Raw genomic sequence first — 21,673 nt, 5'->3', positions numbered from 1 at the left:
GTAACCAAGCGTATATATGCGGCTTTGCTAGTTTTTACTAAGAACCAGATAGGTGCGCTGTACCAACAAAACATGCCTGATCCTCATTCTCAGCCCACACCATTACTTTCCCTATGGTGTCTTTTAGACATTTTTTTTTTTTTTTTGTGCTTTAAAAAGAGTATTAGGACTTCTTTTTCACATGCCATTCAGACAATCCATTTTGTAGGCTCTCGTTATTCACAGCAGGCACTTTGATGATTTTGATCATCCGCGGTAAGTGACTGGACTGACTGAACTGTAGTTGACAGTGTGAGATGAAACTCGTTTCTTGGAACTTTATTTCGTTACTGAGTTACGGTTAGTTTTGGTCACCATGGCATTATTTTGTGAAACTAGGAGGCTAATTTTAGTATCAATTCAAAGGGCACAAAACAAGCTAATGATGGGGTATTAGTATTAATTAGTATTTCATTCTCGACTCCTAATTGTATAATCTCAGAAAGGAAATAATGTAAAGATTTATCAGTTACGTATTAAATTGTAAGTTTAGGCTTAAAGCATTTTTTAACTTATGGTATGGATACATTTTAATGATACCTGGTACATCGACAGACAATTAGTAGGAGAACAAGTACCTCTACTAAATCTCATTGAAATTGATACTACTTCATAATCAGTAAATTTGTACTTATTTGCAGTATCTTGTACATGATCTAAAACTTCTGGTCCCTGTGAGGATGCACTCAACAGGTACTAAACCATTGCAAAAATTCCTGTGACTCCTTGGTAATACAGGTTGGTTTGTTTTCATTCTATGAGATTTTCTGAAAATCGTGTGGAATTTTTATCTTTTTATAAGTTTTGGGAATCAGTCATTTTTTTTTTTAATAAAAAAAAAATCTAGGAGGAAATTGGAAGCCGATGACGAGAGGCACGACAATGTTTGTTTTGTTTGGTTTTAGGTCTTTAACGATGCTTTCAACATTTATTTAGGTCAGTTAAGCGCCCATTTCTAGCTTTTATCAGCACGCCAAAGTCAAAGAAGACAAACGATCATAGCTGGAGGGCTATTTATCCTCGGTGGGCAATCCATATCAATGGTGTTGGAATTCGTTGCTCTTAACTTCTCTCTGAATGAGGCTTTTTGTTAGAGCCTGATGGATTCCGTACTGTACTGGAAATGTGCCCAATTACGAAGATGCTACATTACCTCCTCTCTGAACCAGGCTTTTGTGTTAAGGAGTTCGAGGAGAAAGAATAAAAAGCAAAAAAGTGATATAACTCGATTCTAAAAGTATTTTCAAAAACTGAAACTGCTTTATATCGAGGGCAGTCTTGCCAGTTTTGACTAAGAACCAGAAAGGTGCGCTGTACCGACATTCCCGATCCTCATTCTCAGCCCACACCATTATTTTCCCTATGGTGTCTTTTCGATGTGATTTTTTTTTTTTTGGTGCTTTAAAAAGAGAAGTAATTAAGACTTCTTTTTCACATGCCATCCAGACAATCCATTCTAAGTCTTGTAGGCTCAGATAATGATTTCGTTACTACTTGTATGTTCTCACATTTATGTAAACATCACCACATCATTTGTTTCATATTGCAAAAATCCTTTTTGCTTTTTCACAGAATCCTTTTGCAGTGTTGCTGACAGATTTAATGTCAGCAAAAGTACACTGCACAGACATGTACAACATGTGTCTCAAGCTCTCCTCCAACTCGGGGAGGTGTATGTAAAATTTCCATCTGCAGAGGCTGAAAGAGTTAAGTTATCCAGCCGTTTTATTTTCCCTGGTGCAATCGGATGTATTGACAGCACATACATTCCAATGCTGGGGAAGACTGGTGAGCAGAGGGATGCATACAAATGCAGGAAGGGATTTGCAGCTATGCACCTTCAGGTGGTCTGCGTTAGTCGACTCACCATTTTAGATGCCGTTACTGGTTACCCTGGCTCTGTTCACGATGCTGGGGTATACAGAAACAGCCCTTTGTCGTGGGGTCTAAATTGTTACTCAAAGATTATCATTTGCCGTGTGTCCCAGCTTATCCCTTGGATTCTTTTCTGTTGACCAAGTACGAAGAAAATGAGTTGACTAGTAGCATGAAAAGGTATAAATAAATTTCGTGCTTCTGAAAGGTCTTGTGTGGAAAGGTGTATTGGGTCTTTTAAAAGGCAAATTTAGGAGATTGAGGCACCAGGAATGACAGTCACATGTGTAAAGCCACTATTGCTTGTATTGCTGTTCATGACATCTTGAGGAAAATCCGAAAAAGAGCCAAACGACGAGGATTATATCAAGACTGATGCCATAGGTGGTCATCAGGATTGATGTACACATGGAGGACTCAACTGTGCAGTTAGGTACTACAGCCTAAGCGTACACAAAAATGTATAAAGAGGGCTTCTTTTACATATGACTTTACATTCAAAATCAAAAGAAAATTCTCTCTGTTGCTTTTTCTGTTTGCTTGGGTCATTTTGAATGCTCAAGTAAAAAGATTTAGATACTTGTATGGTGATGTGATTATGAACCACAAACAGTCAAAAAATGATTAACAAAACGTTTGTCTTCGACTAGTTTCAATAAAAACAAATTGCGACACATTTTCCTATAAATAATACATGGGTCAGTAATGACTCCCGACATATTTTCCTATATACAGTACTTATATGGGTTAAAACGACGCAAGACAAAGTTGGTGTTCAGTAAATATTGTTGTGCTGTGTTTGTATAAAGTTTCTTAGCTGGATATACTGTCGGTAGGCTTTAGCCACCTTCCCCTCCCTTTAAAGATTGATGACCAATGTGGTCAATGCTACAAGTCTTGTAGACACTTGTTAAAGGCAGATAGTTTTGATAAATTTCTTGTATGATATAATATGTAAGCTTCATTACAATTTGAATAAATGTAAGCTTTTACGTCCCTTTTATCTTTGTCCACTTTCATGATGATAGGTGATTATGGTTCCTCCTCCAAGTGAGTTGTGCGGCATTCCAGGTCTGGCGTCAGTACCAGAGCAGGAGGTCAAACTCTACATTAGAGACTTGGGTAAGGCTGCCCGGAAGTAGTCGCCTAAATACATTATCAATCTCGAGCATTCCAGGACTGGCGTCAGTACCAGAGCAGGAGGTCTAACACTAAATGAGAGACTTGGGTTTGGCTGCCAGGAAGTATTCGCCTACAGATATCACCAATCGGGAGCACTTTTGGAACTCTGCTTTTTACACAGTACACAAATCTTACGCAATGCATTAGGCAATAAATTTTTGCCACAATCAGTTCTGCTGATGCAGAAAGGAGCTTCTCACTCTATAACCTGGTGTTGAGTGAGAGACGTCAAGAGTCTGTCAGAAGTCTCATTGAGACGACTGCCCTTTCAATATTATTATAGTTTCGTTGGGAAAGATTTCTTTGACTGTTTGTCATTGCCGATGCCAGGGACATTCATTTTGAAGGAGACCAATTCAAAAAAATATATGAAGAGTAGCAACTGCGCACCCACTTCAATATTTTTAGGAAAAGGAGAGATGTTCCCTCTCTCCCCTCTATTTCCAAATACCTACCTTCTACCAATTCAGCAGGCACACTATGGCAAGCATACCCATTAAACTTTGTCACTGGGATTTCTGCAAGTACTAACTACGACTTTTGAGTGGTGATTAGCATCTACACTTTTGATTGTTTTGGTTTCATTGAACCATTTATTTTTTACCGGTTTTACGGAATTATGAAGCATGGATGAAAATGAAGATAAAACTTTTTCAAGGTACAACTATAAGATGTTAAACCTTGAAATATTTGTTGTAAATGTGTTGAACTCGTGATAAGAGTGAGATTGTGTTGCTGACCTGGGGGGCACTCAGTAAAATGTATCGCATGTGGATTTGTAAAAACCCCTACTCCTACATTGAAAAGAAGTCGTGTATCTCCAAATCGATTCGATTATCATAAAGTTAAAGGTTTGATGCATTATTATGACCGAATATTTTTAAAAATTATTGTCGGGGAACTGACCAGCAGATAATTTAGCGATGGTCTCTTTCCAAATGTGAGATGGTTTTTCTTATTCAATTTTCTTCGACTGCACTGCAAAGTGGCAATTTGTCTCATTTATTTTTAGCTTTGCAAAGTTATTTTGAGAAAAATCTTATTGTGTAATATCAATTCACTTGCCCTCTCTCTCTTCAATCGAAGAGAGCACAGACAACAATGTCATGGTCAGATCTGACAATATATCCAGCAAAATATGACACACATATATATAAAAATATATCTTCATCCATCACCTTTTGGCTTGCATGCTAGATCTAGAACCACATGGTCAATGTGAGGAGCATATGATTTGACTTTTTCAACGTGTAGGATTTGACACTGCCAACCTGTAACCCCTCCCTTCAACTCTTCAAACAAACTTTCAATCCTTTTACAAACTCCCCTTGCCCATGGGAGGTAATTGACTTTTTTGTTGATGAATGCAAGATCACAATTCAATCCTACCTCTGCCCCCGAGTCATCATCACAATCACCATGATGTCCATCTTTCTGAAGATTACGAATATTATCGGGTACACAATTTTCATATAACTCAGGACTCTTACCATTGTCCTGGGAAAAATGGGGATTTTCTGAAAGCACATTAGTAACAAAAATATTAGAATTGTCACAACTGTCCATGCGCTCTTCATGAATCTCTGTCTCTGTGGGGATTTGTTGATCATCCATTACACATGAGATTGGTGGTATTTTTATAGTGACGTTGTGATGAATGTGTAACACACCTCCTGCAGGTTTCAACACGCGTACTGCTACATGCCATCCGTCTTCACTGCTTGGAATTAGCCCAAGATTTACACGATCTGCAACACAGGACAACTTGAGCTGAAATAAAATCAAATAAAATGGACAAATGTTGACCTGTATTCAAAACTATTTCATGTGTTCTTAAGACATTCTTCTTCTTATTATTATTATTAATATGATGATGATGATGATGATTATTATTATTATTATTATTATATTATTTTATTATCATTACTATCAGTATTATTATCATCATTATTACCACTATTTTAATTACTTTTTTTTCGCCTATTACAAGAGCTGTAACCTAACAATAATTGCCTATTTGGACAATTATTATTATTATTATTATTATTATTATTATTATTATTATTATTATTATTATTACAACAAGCTGTGGACTGTAAAAATTAAGAAGAAAATGAATATAACAGCTTTGAAAAAACAAAATACCATACCTTAGGACTGGTAGGTCCAGAGTTCGTGTCCTGCTCTGGCGCATAGTTAAGTCCTTGAAAAAGGCTCTTTACTCACATTTTTTCACTGTTGTCAGGTGTAAAATAAGCACCTGGCTGTTAAAGATCTGAACTGAACAAGTGTGTATGAAAGGTGCCAGACAAAGCAAGAAAGAAAAATGCAAGAAGAAAAAACATCTTTAGCTTACATCGAGGCCTGCTCCCTAGTTTCTTTACCTGACTGTAAAAAGCTTTGTCTCTGCCACAAAAAATTCCACTATAATATAATTGAAATCTATTATGTACATTTCTTGAGCATTTAAAAAGAAAAAAAAATTGGAGCAAATTTATATTCTTCTCCAAGTACCAAGTCTGTGCCAGACATCGGTGATCATGGTACGCCATTCATCTTTCTGATCAGATAACCTCAGAAAACTAATATTATTCTCTTTCTTTGTCACCCAGCTGTTCAAACTATTCAAATATGTTATTCTTGGTCTACCTTTACTCTTTTTACCTTCTATCTTTCCTGTGAGAGCAAGATGTTCAATACATTTATGTCGATTTAGGTGTCCTAAAAATTGCATTTGTCTTTTTCTTATTGTACGAATTAACTAAATTAGTTTCAGCTTGCTCTAATACTTCATTAGTTTTCAAATTTATATATATAGCACAATTTCCACTAAATATGCTCAAAGCCAACATGTAGAACAAGACACGACCCCTGTTAGGAAATATTACAATTTTTTTGTAACAGAGACAAAGCTGTTAACAGACAGGTACTTATTTTACACCTGAGTATGGTGAAAAAAATGTGATAAAGAGCCTTTTTTGAGGACTTAACTATATGCTGTGCCGCTCAGATCTGGGCTCAAACTCTGAACCTACCAGTCCTAAGGCAAGTGTCATACCACAAGACCATAGTTTTTTTTAAATAATAAAACTAATTAAAAATATTTTTTAAAATTTAAATAATTTTATTAAATTTTTTAAAAATAATTTTTTAATTAAAAATAATTAAAAGATTTTTTCTACTCTAAATTGTAAAATATTTCTCCTAACCTGTCTGTTGTCTCCCTGATGTACAGTGCATCTGTCCTCGACTCCATTGAGTGACAGGTTACATTTCAGTGCCTCCACTGCATCTGGGTTCCATTCACACGCATGGACGTGTTTTGCCTTTGCATGGACCAGGTAGGGAAGGGTGAAATAGCCGATGCCTGGGAGTTAAAGAAGTAAGAGTAAGAAGAGGACAAAAGTTGTTTGTTTTTTGGGGTTTTTTGTGTTTAAAGGTTTTACGGCGCTTGCAACACATCAAGGTCATATCAGTAAAATGGAAGAAAATGGGATAGTAAAAAGTTCTAGAATAACAATTAAAGCACAAAAGAAAAGGTGAGACAAATGAGAATTGGTTCAAACAGGAAACGGATGTAGATTCCAAGAACACACCGTCAAAGTACTTAGTTTGAGATCACCTAAAAGTCTCATCCAGACACAAGCACAGGTCCCAACTAAGAGGAATACACTCAAATGTTTACAAATCATATAATATAATGTTATGTAAACTAAACATGATACTATGCATAACAGAGAGATGGTGTACAAGGAAAAAAAATATCATCTCCCAAAACTATAACTATACATTCGACTGTTTCTCTCCCAGCCAAGGAACTCAGCCACGGCCAGGACAAAACTAAGTAATCTCATTCCAAGACAACGACAGGAAACAATTGGAAAACGGGTATGGGGAGATAGAAGACACAGAATGTACCTCCCTTCCCACTATGGGAGGTCAGGATCCCCACCCAGGGGACAAAAGTTGGAAGATTGTTAAACTCTAAATAATATAAATAATCCCAATAATAAAACATGATCAGAGCTGCCAACCCTTCACATTTCAAAAGTGGAGTCGGAATGTCAGAAAATAGGACTAGTTGAGTCCTTGGAAAAGATTCTTTACTCAAATTCTCTCATCGTACTCCGGTGTAAAATGAGTACCTGGTCGTTAACAGCATTGTCCCTGTCCAAAAAAATATTGTAATATCGCCTCACAGACGTCATGTCCCATCCTACATGTTAAATGTTGCTGTTGGCAGGGACCACTTGTAAAGCGCTTTGAGCACAATTAGTGGATATTGAGCTATGTAAGAGCTCAATTTTTTTTTTTTTAAATTTTTTTAAAGGGTGTTATGGCACTTGTAACACATTTAGATCAAATCAGCGCCAGTTACAAAGAAGAAAATGGGATAGATAAAAGTTCCAGAATTACAATAAAAGCACCCAAGAAAAGGTAAGACAAAGGGGAATTTGGTTCAAATTGGAAACAGATGTAGATTCCAAGAGCACACTATCAAAGTACTTAGTATGAGATCACCCAAAAGTCTCATCCAGACACAAGTACATCTCCCCACTAAGAGGGATACACTTAAATGTTGGAAAACAGATGTAAGAGAATAGAACTTATGGGAGTTCAGGAACCCCACCCAGAAATAGAATTTGAGACCAAAAAAAATAGGAATTTGTCAACAATGGATAATTCTTTATCAAAACACCACCAGCTTTACCGCCAAACACATAAAGACAGTATTCTGGCACAGAACAGGACAAGACACAACGCCTGTTAGTAAACAGCCAGTACTCATCTTACTCCTGAATACAGTGAGAGAACATGAGTAAAGAATCTTTTCCAAGGACTCAACTATGCGTGGAACAAGGCTCAAACCCAGGATCTTTCGATCCGAAAGTGAGTGTCATACCACAACACCACATAGCCGAGTCGGGTAGTTTGCGTCTGTGCAATGCCAGAGCTTTGCGTGCAATCATCGTCAACCATCAGACATTTAAAACTGCTTAAATATTAAAGAAACGCCCAATCAGTGCTGATGGTGACAAAAAGTGAAGTGGGAAAATGTTGAACGTTTGCCTTTAAGCTCCATTTTTACTGCACTAAACCCCACTTTTAGAGCAATTAAGACGATAGACTATCACTGTTACTCTAGCTAACTTCTGGAGAGTGGGAAACTGCACTTGTGTGTTCCTCCACACATCAACTCTCATTGCAAGCACATTGTTTCGAGAAAATGAAATTTTTAAAAGGAGGAAATTCCTCCTCTGGACTCCAAAATCGCGAATTTCCGCGGATCCGAGGAAAACCATTAGCACTGCCCAATTGATTGCTTGGCCATCAGTGCTACTAGTCGGATCACCTTGCACATAGAAGGAACCATATTGAAAAACTCATATTCATTCTTATGGGTATTTTTTTTTTGTTTTTAAGGGTTTTACGGCGCTTGCAACACATTAAGGTCATATCAGCGCCAGTAAAAAGGAAGAAAATGGGATAGTAAAAAGTTAATTACAATTAAAGCACCCAAGAAAAAGTAAGACAAAAGGGGAACTGGGAACAAATAGGGATCAGACGTAGAATCCAAGAGCATACCACCAATGTACTTAGTTGGAGATCACCTATAAGTCTCATCCGGACACATGCACAAAATCCAACAAAGAGGAATATACTCATTAAACAACAAATGTCACACGTTAATTAAAACTTACCAGCATAAAGATCTACTACAGTTTCATTGGAGCAGTCCCATGATGCAACTCGTAATTTTTCAGTGATGTTTCCTGAACTAAACATGCACTTGGTGACATCAAAGCTGTATCTGCAAATTGAAAAGAATTTTTTTTTTAAATAACAATTTTGTTAAAACAATCTTTTTAAAAAAATAAAAAGATTCTGGAAATTGTGAAAAATCCAAAGTGTAACAGGAAATGAGGCTTGCCAAAAATCAGGAGACAGACTGTACAGACGAGGAATGCAATTCGATGACATCAGGTACAACAATGCAGTTGTTAGAGAGGATTAGAGACCACAGTGAAGGCCTGCTGCCAAAGGTAAAGAGAACCAAAAAAAAAAAATGGGGGGGGGGGGGGCACTTTCCTTTTCCATGAGTATCTTAGTGAGCCTTCTAAAGGGCATTTTAATAAACTCTACTTCAAATCACTCGACGCTCGTGTCAGTTCTCTCTTGAACTGCTATCGCTTTCCAATCGAAAATTAATTATAATCATACTCTACTAAATTCAACAGTATTCAGCACTTATAATGTCCTTAACCTTTACTTTTAAGTGCACTAAATCTAAAAATTGTTCCAGCAATAGAAAGTCAATTATCATTTCGAGTAAAAATTAAATAACAATGCGAAATTGAATGTAAGCTTCAATTTCATATACAAAAACAGAAAATAATGAATGTTTTGGGTTACCCCTTTATCAACAAAACATTCATCTAAACATTAAATCCCTACTTACTTGATTCCATTGTCAATGTGGACCACCTTCCCATCATGCCCCAGCAACATAGACACCTTGGGTGTCCTATATCCGTCATTTGTTATGATGGAGTACCTGGCCAGTCGTCGACAAGACAAAACTGATGCAACTGTCTGCCACAATTCATCTCCTATAAAAAAAAAATGAGCCACCAATAAGCATAAGAACCTGAAGCACAAGTAATGATCATAAGACTGAAAATGTTCAGACCCCCCCCCCCCCCCCCTTCTCACACACATATCAGGCCTAGAAGTGATTCAGGAAAATATTTTTCCCTGCTTTTTCCCGGTTTTTTCCAGGCTCTAGGGAAAATTTTAAGGTAGTAATTTTCAAGCATATTCATCAATTCTAGACCAGTTACCACTACCTATATATATTATATATATATATATATATATATATATATATATAATATATAGAGAGAGAGAGAGAGAGAGAGAGAGAGAGAGAGAGAGAGAGAGAGAGAGAGAGAGAGAGAGATTTTTTGTTTGTTTTGTTTGTTTGTTGCTTTAGGTCTCTTCCAACACAATTGAGGTTATATGAGAGACCGCTGAAACAAAAAAACAAGCAATCTAACAAAAATAGTACAAATGTCAATCAAAATCATAACCTAAAGATATCATAAGCTAAATTATAAATAACCAAGAACAAACAGGCAGAGGATTTACAGAAAAAAAAATATCCCCTGTCAAAAATACAATCACAAACCAAAGAAGCAGGATAGGCTAGTAAAGAGAAGAAGAAACGACATCACTATCGGATCGTACACCCATGCGAACATCATAGGTATATGATTCAAGGGTGATGCTCCCATCCAACCACCCGCAGAGAGAGAGAGAGAGAGAGAGAGAGAGAGAGAGAGAGAGAGAGAGAGAGAGAGAGAGAATCAGAAAAGAGGGGGAAATTATTGACTCGTAGTACATATTACTATAACAAGCCATCCAGTATCTAAGCCTACACCATCCGTGGGAAAAAAAAAAGGAAAAAAAAAGAGAGAGAGGAGAGAGAGAGAGAGAGAGAGAGAGAGAGAGAGAGAGAGAGATGTGAGTGAAAAAGAGAGTGGCTGAGACTGAGAGAAAGAAATATATTGACTCTGGCTATTAACACTTGGACGTATTCCTGTAAAGTCTAGGCCTCCTACAACATGCAAAAAAAATATTTAAAAAAAGAGAGAGACAGATAGAGAGAGAGAGAGAGAGAGAGAGAGAGAGAGAGAGAGAGAGAGAGAGAGAAAAGAGACAAAGAGAAGAGAAATCAATAGAGAGAAAAAGACATTTGAATATTACTATGAGAGAGAAAGTAGCGTCCAAAGACTTGTGGCCTACTTATTGAATTGCACATGAATGAAATAAAGCTAGTTAATCTAGAGACAGACAAAACAAACTTAGTACAAATTACAATGAGCAAACGACCTTAATCTGCCATCTCCAAATAATTGAATAACAAGTCACGAAAATTAATTAAAGTAGCCCAAGGACGTCGACCGTCTTTCTTAGCTTAGCTAACAATCGCATTCATGACCAAGTCAAAAACACACAAAAAAAAACAAAAAAACACACACTCACACACACACACTACTAAGATGAGGGGAGGGATGTGTGTTTCTATCACTCTTGTCTTGTCGACAATGATGAGTCAACTGAGTGAATCAAGCGTCTTTAAGTCTTTGACCAATCACAGGCTATCTAACCGAACCGGCTGGTCGAAACAAAGACGCTTCTCGCCGTCGATGTATTACGCTATTGTTGTGCAAGTGGCAAGGAATATAACACCTTTTTGAGTAGGCCTAAAAGCTAAAATCTAAAAGTAAAAAATATAATTCTGAGGAATTTGAAAGTCGCATTGTTGAAATCGGCTTGAAAAAAGAACAACATTGGTCCTTGTTTCAGAAAAATCGGTTGAAAACCAACTGTTTTACGAATAAATTCGATTTTAAAAATTGCTTTTGTTTATTTTCGATTTTTTTAGCAACTTTTTTATTTATCGGCCGATTTTCTTGATTTTTATATCATTCTTTATATCTCAATGAGACGAGATCAGTGATATACTTTGTTTGTTTCAAATGTAACTACAACATAATTTGGTTTTTTTACTTATCAACCGTGCCTGGATAATTTATTCAACAACTGACGCAACTATCCCATTGCCGTCTTCCAGTGTTTCAGCGATGACTCTAAACCACTTTAATTACGTCATGCACAGGAAACATGGTAATAGTCTGTGTACTCTACGAATTCAGACCGGACTTTGCTGATTGGGTCGATCGTCATAACATAGGGCCTAGTAGTGTGAGGAAACCATAAGAGGCTGCTGCCATGCTCTAAGCCGATCGTTCGCAGGAAGAATACATGTTGGGTTGTTGTTCACCTAAATTTTTCTCACGGCTTTTTCCCGGCCCCAGACAATTTTCACCGATTTTCCCGGCTTTTCCCGGTCGGGAAATTTCAAAATAAAGTTCCCGGCTTTTCCCGGTTTTCCCGGCCCACTTCGAGGCCTGACATATCCCTTCAAAAATGTGATTTTATCCTTGAATTCTTAAACTTTAAAGAAGGTTGGAATACACCCGGGTCAAACCTCCAAGAAGTAAATAAAAGGAGCCGTTAATGTGAATAAGAACGAGAAACGCGAGTAATCATCATAAGACAAAAGACTTTCCGGTCGGAAAGAGTGTCATACCACTCACTAGACCACATAACCACACACAAGTAATGATAAGTAAGTTTTAAGAAAATCCCCCCACCCGCTTCAAACACACACACACACACACACACACACACACACACACACACACATCCCTTCAAATACATGATTTTATCATTGACTTCTTAAACTTTTAAGCAGGTTGGAATACACCCAGGTCAAACCTCAGGAGTAAAAAAAAAACGAGCCACCAATAATAAGAACCAGAAACACAAGTAATGATCATAAGACAGACTTCAGAGAATCTCCACACGCACATACACACACATTCCTTCAAATACATGATTTTATCCTCGACTTCTTAAACTTTTAGAAGGTTGGAACACACCCAGGTCAGCCCAAGGAGTAAAAAAAAATTAGCCATTAATGCTAATGGTTAAAACCAGAAACACAAGTAATGATAAAAAAGTAAGTTTTCAGAGAATCCCCCCCACCCCCTTCAAACATGCACACAAACACACACCTTCAAATACATGATTTAATCCTTGACTTTTTAAACTTCAAGCAGACTGAAATACATACAGGCCAAAACTCAAACAAAAAATGACAAAAGTTGTCATCAATTTTTAAACTTTCAACTCACTGTGACGACATAGAAATAAGGCACGAAAAGAGATGAGATGAGATGAAATCAAAACAAGCTGGATCGCATAATTTATTAAGACACGAAAACAACAAGGCTCAAATTGAGAGTGCCATCGTGGCATTTCTGTAACGTCTTGATATAGATAGTATGTCTTTGGCTAAGAAGCTCACAACATTGCCATCTGGAAGTATAACGGACTAACACACAAAACTACCTGAATTAGTGGTTAATACATTACTTGAAACGTATTACCATAACTGGATCAAAGAATAACAAAGATTAGTGCTCAACTATATATCTTACAAAAACTGGATGTGTATAAGAAAGTTAATAACAAAGACTGAGTGACGTCAAATTCATAGTGATCATATAGACAATAAATTGAATTAGAGTGTTCCTATAGATTTTCTTAAGCAGTAAATTGGGTAAAATCATAATACTCTACCTACCAAGCAAACTCCATTGCGGTGATACAAATGAAGAAGATGGAAGTGATTATCTATGCTTCCATTTTTGAATTCCTGCGTAGATCGCTGAGTTGAAAAGAAAATAATTTTTTTAAATACTGGAAGTTATTACAATTGTTCTTAACTTTAAATTTTGACAATTACTGTTTATAACATTTATAAGGGGCTTTTGAACTTATTTGTTTGCTACGCCCTTAGGTCAAAAGGTAACTTATTCACAGGCCACTTAACAGTAACATGTTGGGTTAGATGCCAATGTGACATTCAAGTTATGAAATTAGGAGCATATCATAAAGCCATGTTTCCCTTTAAATACTTCAAAAATGATCTGACAATTAGATTCTAAACCAATTTATAAAGCTTTGAACTTGATTTGTTTGCACCAAGTGGGCTACAAGGCTTACCACCCCTGATTCAGTTTACTTACACAAATTCTTATTCCTTAGCAAACTTCTAACTGCTGCTTTCAGCCTTTGACATTCAGTCGTTCGAACACTTTTAGCTGAGGGGGGAAGGGCCATCTCTCTGACTTCAGCATCAGGAAAGTCTTCTAGGAGTTTTGATAATTGTGATTTGGCAACATCATCGTAGATTGGGACAGCAATCACATTTCCATCTTTTTGAAGTTTTCGACTACAATCCCAGAGCTGGTTGTCCTCCAGAAGCTTTCTGAAATGAAGAAAAAAAATTTATTGAAATTTTCCTAACCAAAATTTGTTTACATCGAATTAATCAAAACAATAGTGATAATTATGGATAAGAAATGAATGGTGGTAGCGAAAATGATAATAAACAATGGACTAATTAGGTTTTGGAAAAGACAGTTTTAATAAAGATCAAATTACATTGAATTTTGACAATTCAAACTTATTGATGAAAACCAATTTCTTTTTAATCAAAACTCTAGTCTCCAGTCTAAAGGGTTGCTGATTTGCTTGCATAATGGCAAAGAATCAAATAAATCCATTGATAATGCTCAGTTTTTCTTTAAATTAACATTACACGAGATCACATTTTACCATTCCCAATAAGAATGCAGCAAGATAAAGATCTGAATGAGTGTGTATGAAAGGTGCTAGACAAAGCATGAAAGAAAATGTAGTGTAATGGTAGCACATCTGACGTCTTGCATCGGTGCCTGCTCCTTAATTTCTTAAGAATGCAGCAACAGTGGTAAAACTCAATTTCAAAAACAGCTGGAAAAATAATGAGAGAAATTATATTTCAAGAGAAATTTAATCTGGCTATTCCAACTTGTTTTATGTTTTTAAGGGTTTTACGGCGCTTGCAACACATTAAGGTCATATCCGCGCTAGTAAATAGGAAGAAAATGGGATAGTAAAAAGTTCTAGATTTACATTTAAAGTACCCCCAAAAAAAAAAGTAAGACAAAGGGGAACTGGTTCAAATACCAAACAGATGTAGATTCCAAGAGCACACTATCAAATTATTAGCTCGAGATCACCTAAAAGTCTCATCCAGACACAAGCACAGGTCCCTACTAAGAGGAATACACTCAAAAGTCTAAAAATAATATGTAAACAAAACATAATACAGTGCATAACAGAGATGATTTACAAGGAAAAAAATATCTCCCAAAACTATCTATACATTTGACTGTTTCCCTCTCAGCAAGGGCCAGGACAAAGCCAAGCAATCTCATTCCAAGACAAAGACAGAAAGCAAGTTGGAAAACATGTACGGTGATAGAAGACACAGTAAGTACCTCCCTGCCCACTATGGGAGGTCAGGAACCCCACCCAATATTCCAACTTACATTCACCATGAACAGGCAGCCCTGAGGAGACTCTCCTATGTGTCTCTACTGCAAATAAAATCCCCCAGACTTAAGACTACCTTATCCTACACTGAACTGTGACTTAACTTGGTGAAGGATATGTAACAAGTAGTTAATTTTAGCAAACAACTCTATGGCAACTACGATATTTACTGACTCAGAACTAACAGGGTAAATATCAATAGACACTGCAGAGTAGATATAGCAACATATCACTTATCACACTCGTATCAAAATGTTTTGTACTATACAACATTAGTAACTATAGATCTTGTATATCGACATAAATTTTACCAGAAGGCGGCGAAATAGTGTCACAATGTAGGTGCAGGCAAAGATACTGACCTACGTGACGATCCCAAAGCCAGAGTACGGTGGCTATTTACCCCAGGTTTGAGACATTAAAGGTGGTTCCACACGACACATAAAACTAAATGCACATCGCAAGACAATTGAATTATAATTTTATAACTGTTTATTACAAATCTAAAGAAAAATAAAAGGAAAGAAAGAATAATATCCAAATTATAAGTGTGACAACATATATCAAATATCAAAATATCAAAAATGATGGTGATGCATGATGGTGATGATGCAAATAATAATCTACAGGTTGGGGCCCCTTACCTTAATACGCAGACATGCAATGAATGGTGAATGATGATGAAGGTGAAGATGATATTCTTGACCACATTATCGATGTCTTTCGGTATTATTATATCTATAGGAGTCCAAACATGTTCACAGTTCACTTTTTCTGTCACAAGTTCTTTCATGCAAATAATAATCTACAGGTTGGGGCCCCTTACCTTAATACGCAGACATGCAATGAATGGTGAATGATGATGAAGGTGAAGATGATATTCTTGACCACACTTATAATTTGGATATTATTCTTTCTTTCCTTTTATTTTTCTTTAGATTTGTAATAAACAGTTATAAAATTATAATTCAATTGTTTTGCGATGTGCATTTAGTTTTATGTGTCGTGTGGAACCACCTTTAATGTCTCAAACCTGGGGTAAATAGCCACCGTACTCTGGCTTTGGGATCGTCACGTAGGTCAGTATCTTTGCCTGCACCTACATTGTGACAAATAGCTACATCGCAATGATCAGTCTTTTTTTTTTTTTTTTTAAATTTTAAATTTTAAAAGAACAAGAATACAATTATTAATTGGATTGCCTGACAGTACTTGAACTTCCTCAGAGGCAGTGGTATACAAGAAACAGCATCTGCTTTAAACATCTAAGTTCTCAATGCTCTCAACACTATTATAAGATGGGCTTGGAAAATGGTTTCGTCAGAAACAATTTCAAACTCTGCTTTAGTCACAATGGCTTTCACAAACCTGACGAAATGACCCTTCCTCCTCTGCAGTGCCAATCACAGCTTTTCTCAATAGTCAACAATTCATCAACAAGTGTAAAGCAACATTTGTAAAGCAATTGTAAATTATTGCAACCAAGCGGATTTCATCAGATCTTTGTAAATCAATTGTCAACAGTCAACATATCTCCACGTGGATCTCAAAGGTCTATCATGAAAGAGTCCAACAGATGTCGGCTTGGACCAGTTGATTCCAATGGCAATCGGACCTCACAAAGACAAGGGCTTGGAAACCTTTTTGAGCAGCTCAGTACCATCCGACCAATTGACACAGTGCCAGAGGACTCATCTACATCATCATTCATCAGAATGTCGAGGTCAGCAGTGAAGTCTCAATCGACGTCATTATTGTCTATCCTTATCCACCGTCTTCCTTTTACTTGCGCTGAATTGACCTTTTACACCCGAAATGACCTAATATGGAGGATACCGCCCACAATCAGAATCTGTTTCCAGTCATACTGCTATTATAGCTAAGAACCTATGCTGCTTTGCAGAACAAAATCCTGAAGGAGCTTCCTTTTACCTTTACTAGACCTGTAAATGAGCTCTATAAAAATTGACTGAAACTCTTCTTCGTAATTCGTCGTAGCGGTAAAATCCAAAGAATCAAAATGAAAGGTAAACAGCAAGCTCACTTGAGCAAAGCAATGGCAGAAAACTAATTTGTGCGGGAATTAATTAGGCTAATTACCATTGTTCCTTATAATTAGGTATCCAATCAGTGAAGAAACTTAGAAACGGTCAACCAGATTCAAGTAAATGTGGTCAATTTTGGCTTAGACGAAACAGTGAAATTTATCGCTCGGCGGCTCAGTTAAAATTGGCTACGACAGGTCTGGAAAGTGAAAAAATAATTTCACGAAGGCTGTGTGAAAATACACTGGGGTGTGTTCAGACACAGCAATTCTAAAAAGCATTGCTTAGCCTTGGCAATATATCCATCGTTAATATAAACGGCCCATGAGCTATGCATAGCGCTGTGGAACATTCCTAATTAACTTTACAGTCATTCGACTACGATTCATGAATTCTTTCTTTATTCAATTCTTTCTTATCTTTTTTAAAATATTTGAATTTGACGAATTGACTGATTTCAGTTAATTGACTGAGAATTTACAGGTCTACTTTACTATACGACATTGACAATGCTGAGGACAGAGACCACATTATTAAAAGACTTTTTATAGTCAAAGTGAAATGTCCTAAATTTCAAAATCTGCCCTTTTAAGCGCCATCAAAATCCAGATTTACTTCCCATGTTACTTCTCATTTTCCATTTGGTTCCCTTTCATTTTTTGGAAGGTCTGAAATATACTGACATGACGCATCTATTCGGCATTTTACCGCCGTCCCAATGATGTCGGTTTATCCGTCCTCGACTGTAGATTGTCTATTCTATGTTATACAACACAACAAACCTGACAGCTTGAGCATCTCGAGCTTTAACACAGACTGCATGAGACATGTCTGGTCCATTCAAGTTTAATAGAGATCACTGTCACCACTTGGAAAGTTCTGATCTCACTTTAAGGTGCAGCTGGGGAAAAACAAAATACAACAGATTAAATACAGAAGAAATTGCAATCTTACTGGTAGTAATAATAACCATAAATTTGATTGACTATTGCAAGAAATATAAATGAGACGGCGTGCTTTAATAAAACACCTTCTGAAAGAAAGAATGTTTAACACCAACTCTGAACAGCCAAAGATTAACGTGACAGTGATTGTGTGGACATATGAACATGCCTATGCAGGGCTGATGGTGACAAAAAAAATACTCATTGATTATCTGACTATCATAGCTCGTTAAAATAGCCTGCCAACTCTGAATAACCGTCTACAGTTAATCAGAGTCGACTCTGAATAACCACTCTGTAAGAATCCAAGAATTTAATTTTGATTTGGAAAGTGAAAGTTGAGCAGCAGTTGTGCACTAGGCACACGTAGTACAAGTACAAGGATAAACCAATGACATGACAATCAGTGAGTGGATTCAAAACGGACAGCAAAGTTTATCTCGTTCTCACATACTTCATAAAGTCTTTACGGAGTGTCTACGTACACGGTAACCAGTTTAGTGAGCAGCAGCAGTGGGAGTCAAATTGTGACCCAACTCGCCCATAAGAAAGCTGTTGTGACTGGAAATTGCTGTTCGCTTTAACTAAAAGTTTTAGGGGGGATCAATTAAAGATGCAGAACTTCGTTATAAAGAGATTATCACAGATATTTTGGTATCATTATTTTGGTTACTAACCAAGTACCTAGCCTCAGGATCTACGTACTAGAGTTGATTCGACAAGCAAATTTCTGCTTGCCGACAAAAAATTTGTTGACTAGTCTACAAATTTGTCAGACCCAACAGCGCTCCACAGCCAGCTCAGTAAAAGCTGGCAGGAGTGAGAACACGCACCCCCTTGCCCTTACCCGCCCTATAACTGAAACGTGCGGTGGTAGAACTTCCGTGCATAACCTGCAATCTGGCAACACTGTGGCGGAAAACTGTGGTATTCTTTCTATAATGATATATCTGCTCAATATTGCTACTTGCTATTGAACTATCTGATCTTATCAAAAATCAAATATCCTAGATTTATATCCGGGTTTTTTTTTCATTAATTTTTACTGAATTATTAATACACCAAATTTGTCAACAAATCCCATTTGTTGTGGACAGCAGATGACAAATCAAATAGGTCTTGTCGACAATACCATCCCTACTACGTACACGGTAACATTCACGGTAACCTTGAATCTCGCCTTAATGAATGGGTTAAATTGTATTGTTTGATTATTTAAAATAACACGCACACACCCACACATACAGAACAAGGTCCACCCATTGCTTGTATTGTAGCGGCAAACCAGTTACAGGAGCTACCGTGTACGTAGATCCTTAGGCTGGGTGCCCGGTTACCCTGTACGGTCCACGTTACGTAGACTCCACAAAAAGGCGGTGTGAAACTTACTCTTCTTAGTCTTAACAACCAACAGACATTCCCAATGAGTTGACCCTGTCACTGTCACCAGAATGGCACACTGTCTCTCTTACTCGTGATCAACGTCGCAATGCACTGTCACCAAGCTTGTTCACTTGTTTACACATCATCATCAAGCCTCACTCAACAAGGCCTGAAGCACGCTTGTTTATCCTACTGACAACAAGTCAAGCATTGAGCAGCACTGAGCACTACTTACTTACACGTTGATTTTAAACTCCACGCAAAAAAAGACTTGGTGAAACTTACTCTAACACTAACAACCAACAGACATTCAATTCCAATGAGTTGAGTTGACCCTGTCACAAGAATGGCACACAACCTCTCTTACTCGATGATCGACGTAGGGAACTGTGCACTGTGCACCATGCTTTTTTACACACCAAGCCTCAAGCCTCAAGCACGTTTGTTTACCAACAAGCATTGAGCACTGGGTCAGTGAGAGACTAGGGGAGATAAATACAAATCAAGGAGCCAAGATGAGCACTTTCTAAAAAAAAATAGATTAAAACAAACAAAAATAAAACAAAACAGACAAAACAAACAAAAACAAAAAAAGAAAGAAAAAAATATATTAACTGCAGTAACTGAGATTAAATAGAAATTAAATTAAACAAAAAAAAGGAGCGTTGGCGATGGGAGTGTTGATACTGGTGGTGGAGTGAGTAAAGATGATGATGATGATGATGATGATGATGACGACGACGGCGACGACGACGACGATGATGATGACCTCAATGCCATGTTGAAACATTGTTATCTATCGGGCAAAACAAAAAAAGTCTTCATCACATTAATTAACAATTGCACTAAATAAGAAAACTTATTTTCGTAAATACGCATTAAATAGAGGGGTGTACGCGTAGACTGTCAATTTGGACCTTCTGAGTTATAATAATAATAATAATAATAATAATAATAATAATAATAATAATAATAATAATAATAATAATAATAATAATAATGATGATGATGATGATGATGATGATGATGATGATGATGATGATGATGATGATGATGATAATAATAATAAGGCCAAAACCAAATAATCTCATTCCAAGACACAGACAGAAAGCAAATTAGAAAACAGATATAGGGGATAGAAGACACAGTAAGTGCCGCCCTGTCCACTATGGGAGGACAGGAACCCCACCCAGTCTATCGTATCGTTTTATAGCTAGTATGCTTTAAAAAACGTTAAATCCTCTGTTAAACGTTTATGTATTAATATAATATTTCAATTTTTTTACCAAGTTATATAAATAACATTCATTGTTATCGCTCAGTGGTATTACAATCGAAACCGATCTATGGATCTGACCTTAACTCACTCAATCCTAGAGAATTTTTCTACTTTTCAAAATTGGAAAATGAGCATGAACATAGATAGTTTTTTTCAACTTTCATTAACATGTAAAAAATAAAAACATTAGCTTTGATACTATGCCTATAATTTATCTCCAAAAAAAATGCAATAAATAGGCATGAAGTGAAACTAACCCGGACTAACTACGGATATAGTCGGTGTTAGGGTTGAGTGAGTTAAAATAAACATTGTAAAAGTGCAATATAATGCTTCGGATGGGAACAATACAGACAAAGGACGTTTCGGGTACAAACCCTTCGTCAGCACAACAATAAACAAATTATCGTGGGAAACAAATAAGATGAAATGTAATATAACTTGTATCGTCTGCACTCAATGGTGGTTGGAGTATGAATGAAACGTGTCTGCTCCACTCACTTTTCTGAATGAAACGTTAGCGAGTCGTGGGAAGTGGGTATGGAGTCCCAGGGGTGTGATCGGGATGATAAGGGAGGTCAACGTGTGGAAGGGGCAGGAACTTTCTAGAAAATAATGGAAGATAAAAGACATAATACAATTGTAATATTGGAAGGTGCAGCAGCAGTAGACGTAGTAGTAGTAGTAGTAGTAGTAGTAGTAGTAGTAGTAGTAGTAGTAGTAGTAGTAGTAGTAGTAGTAGTAGTAGTAGTAGTAGTAGTAGTGAAAATATCACTTCAAAGACGATGAACGTGACCCTGACTATGATCGTGACCTTGAGGATCCGTTTGCTGCTTTCTCACGACGTAAAGCTTTATCCACTACCCTCGCAACGCTAACGTTTCATCCACTACCCACGCCACGCTAACTTT

General features: G+C 37.0%; 1 protein-coding gene across 1 annotated transcript; it reads right to left on the bottom strand.

Moving 5' to 3' along the window:
* Positions 1-823: 823 nt before the first annotated feature.
* Positions 824-20,352, bottom strand: LOC144977966 (tRNA wybutosine-synthesizing protein 2 homolog). Its single transcript, XM_078923375.1, has 8 exons — positions 19,769-20,352; positions 17,939-18,057; positions 13,758-13,999; positions 13,313-13,351; positions 9,557-9,707; positions 8,799-8,908; positions 6,306-6,463; positions 824-4,866 (listed from the first exon to the last, which is right to left on the bottom strand). Exons 2-8 carry the CDS (start codon positions 17,983-17,985, stop codon positions 4,264-4,266), a joined length of 1,350 nt encoding a protein of 449 aa, XP_078779501.1. The 5' UTR covers positions 17,986-18,057; positions 19,769-20,352; the 3' UTR covers positions 824-4,263.
* Between the last annotated feature and the right edge of the window lie 1,321 nt (positions 20,353-21,673).

The sequence above is a fragment of the Berghia stephanieae genome, chromosome 8 (genome assembly GCF_034508935.2).
Source record: "Berghia stephanieae isolate SIO BIC M18660-M18661 chromosome 8, UCSD_Bste_1.3, whole genome shotgun sequence".
Classification (NCBI taxonomy): domain Eukaryota; kingdom Metazoa; phylum Mollusca; class Gastropoda; order Nudibranchia; family Aeolidiidae; genus Berghia; species Berghia stephanieae.
This window is presented reverse-complemented; position numbering and strand designations above follow the sequence as displayed.

Coding starts and splice junctions, on each gene's coding strand:
- LOC144977966 (XM_078923375.1), bottom strand. CDS start 17,985: ATGTCTCATGCAGTCTGTGTTAAAGCTCGAGATGCTCAAGCTGTCAG. Junction 13,352..13,757: donor GCTAAGGAATAAGAATTTGT/GTAAGTAAACTG, acceptor GATAATCACTTC/CATCTTCTTCATTTGTATCA. Junction 6,464..8,798: donor TGTAGTAGATCTTTATGCTG/GTAAGTTTTAAT, acceptor TTTAACTCCCAG/GCATCGGCTATTTCACCCTT.